Raw genomic sequence first — 10,988 nt, forward strand, 5'->3', positions numbered from 1 at the left:
AATAACATTGAGATAACATTATTAAATACTGAAGTTTAGAGGACAAAAAGTTTTCAGATAATATCCTTAAAATAGCTTTTCTGGGGAGTTGGACGGTAGCGCAGCGAATTAAGCGCAGATGGTGCCAAGCACAAGGACTGGCATAAGGATCCAGGGTTCAAGCCCCCAGCTCCCTTGCTGCAGGGGAGTCACTTCACAAGCGGTGAAGCAGGTCTGCAGGTGTCTGTCTTCCTCTCCCCCTCTCTGTCTTCCCTTCCTCTCTCCATTTCTCTCTTTCCTATCCAACAACAACAACATCAATAATAACTACAACAATAAAACAAAAAGGGCAACAAAAGGAAATAAAGAAAGAAAAAAGAAAAAAAAATTTAAAAATATCTTTCCTAAATGGCCTGTGCCTACTTTACTTTTACCTGGCACTAGGAGACAAGGCAAAGAATAAGTTGATACAGTGCTAATCAGTATACTTCATGACATGGCAGGCACTTACATAAAGGAGTGAGAAAATTGTAAGAGGCATGTGTGTGTGTGTGTGTGTGTGTGTGTGTGTGTGTGTGATAGAGCAAGATGGAGTCTGTAATGCTGGCTCACTAACTTATTTAATTATATATGTGTTAGAGGCAGTAACTCTAAAATAGTTATAGTTGCTTTTTAAGTTTGAGTTTTAAGAATAGTTTAAATATAGTTGCTTTTTGCCTTCCTGACAAGTGAGGTGGAAAATTCCTTGCCCCTTTCCCCTCGACAGAACCTGAGAGGCCATCAATTATTTTGACAGACCCTGCAGCGAGCAGGACTCATCATGACCTCTGCAACAGAATACTGTTACCAGACAGTTAAAAATGGCCTGACAAATGATGACCTGATAGATTGCAAACAGATGGTCGGTGGTCCCAATAAAGAACAAGAAAATGTGGTGACCCCCACTTTGGCAATGACCTATTGGTCTGGTGTGATGTTTAGAAATAGCCCATGCTTTGCTCTGAATGGATCAGGCTTTTGCTAAGTTTGAAATGATTGGATATAGGCAGATAAGGTGATGTGTTCCCCCTCCCTGAGTGTAGTCTGAATTCCTATAAATTGTATGGTTTGAGCTTTGTTCAGGGTCGAGCTTGGTAGACTGACACCAGTCACCATCTCGGCCCGGATTGCAATTCGTGAATAAACATCTTTTGCTTCCTTGCAGTGGATGGTGGTTTGATTTCGCTCTTTAACATTTGGAGGCCCCAGCGAGATATCCTCAGACGGAGGCTCCTGAGGACACCCCATCCTGGGTCCGGATCCTAGGAAAAACCTTGGAAGCTTTTGCCCGGCGCCGGTAAGTCAGGCCTGATTTTTGTGCACGGTACCGTTTCATTTGTGTGCTTGTGTGTCCCCGCGGGGCCTGGGTCTGTGGATTGCGGGACGCCACATTGAAATCCCAGACTGCAGCGCTGGGAAGTGACGACTTCCAGGCTGCTTGGGTTGGGTGATAACTGGATCTGAAACAGGGTCCGCACCCTAAGGATCTGAAACAGGGTCCGACAGCCCAGGGTTGGGTGATAACTGGATCTGAAACAGGGTCCACACCCTAAGGATCTGAAATAGGGTCCGACAGCCCAGGATATTAGTTCTGTCTTTTGTGGCCATTTGTTGTGTCTGTCTTCTCTCCTCTTTGGCGATTCGCGAAAAGGTTGACCTTGTTAGTGCAACTGACGGGTCTGGCCGGAGCTACTCTCTGGTGACTCCTGAAGGCCTAACCTGTGATGCCTTAGTAGTGATGGCCGGAAAGGTAATCGCCCTCCCTTGACTGGATGAATGGTTTGATGTGAATGCTAGTGTGCCTGTTGCATGCCTCACGGTCGAAAGACTACGGGGCTTGATTGGGCTCCAACCTGCATGTCCGTGGAGTCGTTTCAGCTAAGTGGAGACTCTCAGCCTGCTGAGACCGAGGCCGGGGTTTATACGGCTACTCCTAAGCTAAGACTCCTTAAGGTCCCGCGAGGGGCCCGGCCAGGCGAGCATAGTTGATTGTCTGGCATCCATCGGATGTCAGTTCTTTTTCCAACACCCACTGTTTGTCTCTTTCTGTGTCAGCTGTCTTTCTGTGTCCAGACACCAATAGGCTTCAAAAATAATAATAATAAGGAATTCTTGGGTAGGAAAACTGGAGTCCTCATTTATAGAAGCTCCACGCAGTCTAGTTAAGGGAGAAAGTCCCAGGTGGACACCCTTTGGGTTAGCAGGAAAAACGGTTGAGAGTGAGAGAACGTGTGAGAGTGTATGGTGTGCTGGCCAGCAAGTACAAGGAAGAGTGAGAGGAATCTTTGGTCTAATTGCTGTGATTCTTGTTGCAGTGTTTGTCTCCCTTCTTTTCCACTTTGACGAGGAGATGGGACAGAGTCAGTCCAAAACCAGCTCGCTAACCCCCCTTGAATGCTTGACTAAAAATTTTTCAGATTTTTCCAGGAGAGCTGCTGGGTTTGGAGCCCAGGTGGACGCCTTCACACTGAGGAAGTTCTGTGAAAGGGAATGGCCAGCCTTTGAGGTTGGCTGGCCTGAGACGGGAAGTCTCGACCTGGGAAAGTGCACGGCAGTGCACGATGTGATCTTTGGGAATCCCGGGCACCCTGACCAAATGCCATATATTGAGATCTGGATGAGTATTGCTAATGATAAACCAAGGTATCTGCGGGAGTGTCAGGGCGACTCCAAAGGAAAAAAGGTCAAAAGCAGGTCGAGAGTGTTGGTGATCAAGGGCACGAAGGGGGATAGATTCCCTAGGAGGCCTACAGCTCCTCCTGTCCTCCCCACTAAGCCCGAATCCCCCATACGACTGAAAAAGAGGAGGGATGAGAACCCTCCACCGTATGCTGGCACTTCAGGGGCTACCGCTCCTGAACCCGATTCCACTTCTGGGTTGCCATCAGGAGTCCTGAGCCCACCTCATACCAGAGCAGGAACTATGTTTGGGTCAGAGTCCACACCAGTCGGGACTTTTCCTTTACGGGAGGTGGGGGAATTAGATACGTCAGGACGGCCCCTCCGAACTTATGTCCCGTTTAGCACTTCTGACTTGTATAATTGGAAGAATCAAAACCCTCCTTTCTCTGTAGACCCAGAAGGGGTGGCAACTCTACTTGAGTCAGTTTTTTACACTCATCAACCTACTTGGGATGATTGTCAGCAGCTGCTGAGTACCCTATTCACTCTAGAAGAAAGGGAGAGAATTAAAATCGAGGGAAAGAAGCAGGTCCGGGATAAAAAGGGAGAGCCTCCCACTGACCAGGACGTGGTGGAGGAGGTGTTCCCCCAATCCCGACCTAAGTGGGACCCCAACACAAGCACCGGGTATGAGGCCCTCACCAGGTACCGCCAGACTCTATTAAGGGGTATCCGGGCTGCGGGTCGGAAACCCACCAATCTGTCTAAGGTGACCGAGTGTAAGCAGGGTGCAGACGAGAGTCCGACTGCCTTCTTGGAGAGGTTGTACCAGGTATATCGAACCTGGACGCCCATAGATCCCAAAGCCCCTGAGAATGTGCAGGCAGTCGCCCTCCAGTTTGTGGCCCAATCCGCCCCAGATATTAGGAAGAAGTTGCAGAAGTTAGAGGGTTTTGAGGGGAAATCTCTCTCGGAGCTGTTGGCTGTAGCACAGAAGGTTTTTGATAATAGAGAGGACCCTGTGAAAGCCACTCTGGAACTGAATAAGAAGATGGCACAGGTCCTTTTGGCTAGGGAAATAGGAAATAGAGAGGAAAGAGGGAGGTATGTGAGAGAAAAAGGGCAGATGAAGGGAAAAGATAAACCCCTGAGAGGACTGAGAAAGACTCAGTGTGCCCTATGCAAGGAAGAAGGGCACTGGAGGAAAGAATGTCCAAAAAGAAAAGAAGAGGAAGGAAAGAGAATGGGGAAGGAAGCCCCCCTCTTAGTTTTAGATTGAGGAAGTCAGGGCTCCTCCAGCCCCCGGGAGCCTAGGGTAAAACTCGCGGTAGGGGGGAAAGTAATTAATTTTTTGGTGGATACCGGGGCCACCCACTCAGTACTTCAACAACCAATTGGACCCACTGGAAGAGATAAGGTTAAGATTATAGGAGCCACTGGGGAAGCAAGGAGTTATCCAAAGTCCATAGGAAGAGTCGCTGGCCCTGGCCTGAAGACTATTACTCACTCTTTCCTGGTGATACCCGAGTGCCCTGAGCCACTATTGGGTAGGGATCTCCTTCATAAGCTACAGGCCACCATTTCCTTTGAGACAAATGAAGGACCAATAGTACAAGCAGGTGGCCGAATTTTGCTCACCATGCCGGTAAGGGAGGAATATCGTCTCTATGAAGCACCACAGAATGTAGGCAACCCGGACTTATTAACAAGGTGGAAGCGGGAGATTCCAAGAGTTTGGGCCGAGACCAACCCCCCAGGGTTGGCTAAACATGTGACCCCCATAATAGTCCAATTGGTCAGCACTGCCACCCCAGTCCGAGTCCGGCAGTATCCCATGAGTCGGGAAGCCCAGCATGGTATCAGGAACCATATTAGACGCCTAAAAGAGGCTGGTATCTTGGTGCCCTGCAAGTCAGCCTGGAATACACCCCTTCTCCTGGTCCAAAAGCCTGGAACGAACGACTTCAGACCAGTGCAAGATCTGCGAGAGGTAAATAAGAGGGTAGAGACCATTCATCCCACAGTTCCCAACCCTTATACTCTCCTCAGTCTACTGTCGCCTGATCGAACCTGGTATAGCGTCCTAGATTTGAAAGATGCCTTTTTCAGCCTCCCCTTGGCCCCACAGAGCCAACCTATCTTTGCCTTTGAATGGACAGACCCCGAGGAAGGTGAGTCAGGACAACTAACTTGGACCCGACTTCCCCAAGGTTTTAAAAACTCTCCGACCTTGTTTGATGAAGCCCTAAGCAAGGACCTACTGACCTTCCGAAGTGAGCACCCTGAGTGCAGCCTCATACAATATGTGGACGATCTGCTGATCGCTGCCTTATCTCGAGAGGATTGCGAAATGGCAACCAGAGACCTACTCGAGGTACTGGGGAACTTGGGGTACCGGGTATCGGCCAAAAAGGTTCAGCTGTGTACCCAAGAAGTAACCTACCTGGGCTACCAAATTAAAGAAGGACGAAGGGCCCTGTCTGAGGGAAGAGTCCAGGCTATCCTAAAGATCCCGACCCCCACTACCAAGAGACAGGTCCGGGAATTCCTGGGAGCGGTAGGCCACTGTAGGCTATGGATCCCAGGGTTCGCTGAACTAGCAAAGCCCCTCTACACCGCCACTGGAGGGGGCGACACTCCTTTGAAATGGACTGAGATGGAGGAAAGGGCTTTCCAGGCACTGAAGGAGTCCCTGGTAAGTGCCCCAGCTCTAGGTCTCCCAGACCTGAACAAACCGTTCCAGCTGTTTGTAGCAGAAAGTGCTAGTGTGGCTAAGGGAGTACTCACTCAAACCCTGTGGCCCTGGAAGAAGCCTGTCGCCTACCTGTCTAAACGACTGGACCCAGTAGCGGCCGGATGGCCTGGATGTCTGAGGACAGTGGCAGCAGCCGCCCTACTGGTGAAAGAGACTACCAAACTAACTTTTGGGCAGACCCTAGAAATCACCACAGCCCACAATCTTGCCAGCTTACTTCGCTCCCCTCCGGACCGATGGATGACCAATTCTCGGGTCACCCATTATCAGGTACTGTTGTTGGACCCACCCCGCATTACTTTCAAACAGACTGCAGGCTTAAATCCAGCTACCTTGCTCCCCAACCCAGAGGAAGACGCCACCCATGACTGTGGAGAAATCTTGGAAGCCCTGACCTCATTGAGAGCTGACCTGACGGACGTCCCGCTACCAGACGCACAGGAAACCCTCTACACGGATGGGAGCAGCTTTGTGGAAGACGGCGTACGGTATGCAGGTGCCACGGTGGTCACCAGCTGGGAGGTCTTGTGGGCTGCATCCTTGCCACAAGGGACATCAGCCCAAAAGGCGGAGCTGATAGCACTCATTCAAGCACTCAAGTGGGGAGCAGGGAAAAAGATAAATGTGTACACCGACAGCAGGTATGCTTTTGCCACCGTCCATGTCCATGGGGCACTATATCAAGAGAGAGGACTGCTGACGGCTGGGGGAAAAGCTATCAAGCATGCTCAGGAGATACTGGCCCTGCTAGCAGCTGTTTGGGGGCCAGAGAGGGTTGCTGTCATCCACTGTAAGGGACACCAGAAGGATGACTCAGAAGTCTCGCGAGGCAATCGGTTGGCAGACCAGACAGCTAGGGAAGCGGCCCAAAGACTAGTGGGGACCACGGCCCAACTGGTGGTGGCTACCCCTATACCAGGAGAAGTGACAAAAGGACAGAAACCAGTGTACTCGAAACAGGAAGAGGAGATGAGCCGGAGACTGGGGGGGAGATTAAATGAGGAAGGATGGATCGTCCTCCCGGATGATAGGATTCTATTACCCCAGCCACTGGGAAGACAGGTGGTCTCTCAAACGCACCAAGGTACCCATTTTGGGGGAAACAAATTAGCTGAACTGATCAGTAAATTTTATTTGATAATTGGTTTGCACAGGATCTCCCAGAGTGTGGAAGGTCGCTGTGCAACGTGTGCCAGAGTCAACGCTAACCCAGTACAAGTGAAAGGACCAGGAACCAGGTGGCGGGGGGGGGGGGAACCTGGAGAACACTGGGAATTGGACTTCACTGAGATGCCTGTGGCTCAAGGAGGATATAAGTATCTCTTAGTCATGGTAGATACCTTTTCAGGGTGGACCGAAGCCTTCCCCACTAAGAAAGAGACTTCCCAGGTAGTAGTGAAACAACTGGTCTTTGAAATTATCCCCAGGCTTGGGCTCCCTTATTCACTGGGGTCGGATAATGGCCCGGTATTCATTGCCAAGGTCACCCAACAATTGGCAGAAATTTTAAAAATTAAATGGAAATTACATTGCATTTACCGCCCCCAGAGTTCGGGGCAAGTAGAAAGAATGAATAGGACTATTAAGGAAAGCTTAACCAAGTTAAAAATAGAGACTGGCGGGGACTGGATTTCCCTTTTACCCTTTGCTTTGCTTAAAAGCAGGAATACCCCATACGTGTCTGGATTTACTCCATTTGAGATTGTGTATGGTAAACTGCCAACCTTGGTGCCCCGGGTTGAGACTGAAAAATTGGCCGAAGTGTCACGGGGCAGACTCCTCAAGTCCCTATAGGCCTTGCAGGTGGTGCGAGGAAAAGCCAGAGCCGCCGTCCGGGACGAAAAGCCTGGGACCCGGAGGGAGGAAAGCCGAGGCCAAGTCCCCTTGTTCGAGCCTGGTGATTCCGTACTGGTGAAGAAGCTGCATCCTGACCATCTCGAAGCCCGGTGGGAAGGACCATACACCGTGATTCTGAGTACGCCAACTGCTGCTAAGGTTGCCGGGAAACGACACTGGATTCATCATACTCGCCTGAAGAAATTTGTGGCGGACCCCCCGGAAATAGAGAATCTGAGGAAATGGTGTGCCGTAGCCACCCCAGACCCAATGAAGGTCCGCTTGGTCTCCTGCTAACTTGTGTGTGTGTTTTGCCTGGTGCACTTCTGTTTTACCTCTGCCACTGCCCAAGCTCACATGCCTCCCACCCCCGAGTGTCCTCTCTGTATGTATGGGAGCTGAAAAACAAAGAGGGAAAGATGGTCGCCAACCAACTAACTGCCGGGCAGCCTATATTCACTCTTGATCTGTGTGATCTATTTGATGCCAACTGGACCAGGGTAATCTATGCCGGCCAGACTGCAACCGGAGGGACTACTATAGATGGGGGGTGTGGCTCCATTGACCTGGAGGCTCGCCTTTGGGACAGACCCTATTATGTATGTCCCAAAGAAGACAGCCCCACCAACTGCAGAGGAGAACCATATTTTTTCTGTGGGTTGTGGGGGGAATGTCTGACAGCATCTCCAGGGAGGGATGGTGATAAGCACCTGAAAGTCACAAGAGTGATTCGACCAGGTGGCCCGACCGAACCAGGTACTTGCTATATTGGAGACTGTAACCCTGTGGAGGTGACGGTCAAAACTTGGAATGAGACTGATTCATGGATGAGAGGGAGAATGTGGGGCATTAAGATTCCTTTTTCTGAAAAGGACTTTGGGACATTATTCACTATTCAACTGCGGATGCTGCCATGGACTCAGAATCCTATTGGGCCCTTGAGACCCATCATTTTAGGAGAAGACCCCCGACCTACTCTCTCCCCCTCTCTACGGATGGGTGGAGAGAATGAGACTAATGGGGATCAGACTGACATTGCACCAAGTGGCACTAAACTGACTGACGCAGAACCTTTGCACCCCAGGGTGAAGCCACTAGTGAAAACTGTAGAATTAATGTATTACCTTTTGAATGAGTCTGACCCTAACATAACCAGAAACTGCTGGCTGTGTTTACACCCTGAGCCTCCTTATTACATAGGTGTGGCTGCCTCTGCAGGAATAGGTAGCCAGAAGGGAGACATAAGGAAGCTGGCTCTATCCTCTAGCAACTCTAAGGGCCCAGAATGTAAGTGGGGAGTACAGCCCCACATGACACTGGGAGATATCCAGGGAACAGGAACTTGTATTATCACAGCCAACTATAAATTGGAATCCTCCCCGTATAGGGGAAATTGCAACCTAACCATTAAAGTTAGTAAGACTCAAGAGTGGGCGACCCTCCTCAAAGCCCCTGAGGGGACTTGGTGGGCCTGTACTTCGGGCATGACCCCCTGCATCACCCCCTACGGAATGACCAAAGAGGACCTCTGTGTTTTGGCCCATATCCTGCCCCATGTATACTATTCCCATGGCGAAGAAGGGTGGGCTCACCTTGAACGGCAAGGAACAGACTACCTCGGACCAATAAGACGGAAACGTGTCCCGATAGTAGTTCCTATACTCGTGGGGACAGCCATAGCAGGGACAGCGGCAATGGGAGCTGCAGCCCTAGCTAAGGAGACTACTCTAGTACAGTTAGATCAGCAGATCAATCAAGATATGGCCACACTAGAGGGCACTATTGAATCTCTCGAAGGGTCCCTATCTTCGTTGGCCGAGGTGGTCCTGCAAAATCGTAGGGGACTTGATTTGTTATTCATGAAACAGGGTGGGTTATGTGTGGCCCTGAATGAGGCCTGTTGCTTTTATGCCAACCACTCCGGAATGGTGAAGAAAACTTTAAGTGAGGTCAAGAAAAGAATAGAAGATAGAGATAACCGTCTAAGGGACCTGAGCGAGGACAGCTGGTTCGCAAATCTATTTTCTTGGCCCTCTTGGTTAAAAACACTAATTAGTTCCCTGGCAGGGCCTCTGATCACCCTACTTCTACTTCTTACCCTGGGGCCTTGTCTATGGAGGTCTTTGATCTCCTTGATTAAAAGGAGAACTGAGAAGGTTATGCTCCTGGAGTCTCAGTATGTCGAGGAGCAATATAGCTCAGAAGAAGAAGAAGAAGAAGAAGAAGATGAATCAAGGATTTGATTCCCAGCTAAGACTAGTGGGGAATGTTAGAGGCAGTAACTCTAAAATAGTTATAGTTGCTTTTTAAGTTTGAGTTTTAAGAATAGTTTAAATATAGTTGCTTTTTGCCTTCCTGACCAGTGAGGTGGAAAACTCCTTGCCCCTTTCCCCTCGACAGAACCTGAGAGGCCATCAATTATTTTGACAGACCCTGCAGCGAGCAGGACTCATCATGACCTCTGCAACAGAATACTGTTACCAGACAGTTAAAAATGGCCTGACAAATGATGACCTGATAGATTGCAAACAGATGGTCGGTGGTCCCAATAAAGAACAAGAAAATGTGGTGACCCCCACTTTGGCAATGACCTATTGGTCTGGTGTGATGTTTAGAAATAGCCCATGCTTTGCTCTGAATGGATCAGGCTTTTGCTAAGTTTGAAATGATTGGATATAGGCAGATAAGGTGATGTGTTCCCCCTCCCTGAGTGTAGTCTGAATTCCTATAAATTGTATGGTTTGAGCTTTGTTCAGGGTCGAGCTTGGTAGACTGACACCAGTCACCATCTCGGCCCGGATTGCAATTCGTGAATAAACATCTTTTGCTTCCTTGCAGTGGATGGTGGTTTGATTTCGCTCTTTAACAATATGTAAAATATTTAAATAGTTTCTGACCCAGGGCAGTCACTAAATGTTTTCTATTTTTACTACCACTATTGATTGCTACTATTACTACAAACACCATAGCCAGCTATAACTGTGGGATCATTGAAAAAATAAAAGTGTGCCCCCTGCATTGAACAAGCCTGGAAACAAATACTTAAATCAATTTGTATTACCTTTTTTGTCCCTACTCACATTTTCAAGGTCAATTCTATAAAATGATCAAGCTATGGAAACGATAAATTTATCACTGATTTTTGCAAGACATATTAAAAATTGATTTAAAATCGTAAGACAACTTTTATTCAGATTCCTATAGTAGGTGGGGAAGAACTTAGTGTAAATGAGGCTTAACTTCCAACAACAACAACAAAAGGATAGTTGCTGAGAGGTGTTAAAGGAATTGTACTGAAGGACATTAATTAACAGAGGCTGGTCAATGTGACTAAAACATCTGAGTTTGCTAAAAAGACTGTGAGAGACAAACATTTCCTGTCTCTAAGGCAGGAAGTAGCTTAGCATACTGAAGACAGACTATCTACTAAAGTTAAGCTTGTTTTCCTCCCTCAGGCACTGGGTGACTTCAGAGTTATTTTCCTGAATCTTTACATTGCAAATGCATAATTCCCAGGTCCTAGAGGAGGGATTTCTGGGTTGTAGAAGATATATGTTTCAAAGAGAAAAAGGATTGAGAATTATGTTTTGTAAAGTAACTGTTCTTAAAACAGGGAGGTCAAGAGTTTATAGTCATATTTCTATTGGAATAAAATATAAATCCTTATAGTAGTTTTGTCAGTTGGTGTAATATGTAGTCCCCCCCCCCTCTGATCAGCTCTGGCTTATGGTGATACTGAAGACTGAACCTGGGACTT

General features: G+C 48.5%; 1 protein-coding gene across 1 annotated transcript; it reads left to right on the top strand.

Moving 5' to 3' along the window:
• Positions 1 to 1,193: 1,193 nt before the first annotated feature.
• LOC132537566 (endogenous retrovirus group S71 member 1 Env polyprotein-like) lies at positions 1,194 to 9,606 on the top strand. Its single transcript, XM_060188234.1, has 2 exons — positions 1,194 to 1,315; positions 7,190 to 9,606. Exon 2 carries the CDS (start codon positions 7,474 to 7,476, stop codon positions 9,472 to 9,474), a length of 2,001 nt encoding a protein of 666 aa, XP_060044217.1. The 5' UTR covers positions 1,194 to 1,315; positions 7,190 to 7,473; the 3' UTR covers positions 9,475 to 9,606.
• Positions 9,607 to 10,988: the final 1,382 nt, after the last annotated feature.

Source organism: Erinaceus europaeus, chromosome 3, assembly GCF_950295315.1.
Source record: "Erinaceus europaeus chromosome 3, mEriEur2.1, whole genome shotgun sequence".
Lineage (NCBI taxonomy): Eukaryota > Metazoa > Chordata > Mammalia > Eulipotyphla > Erinaceidae > Erinaceus > Erinaceus europaeus.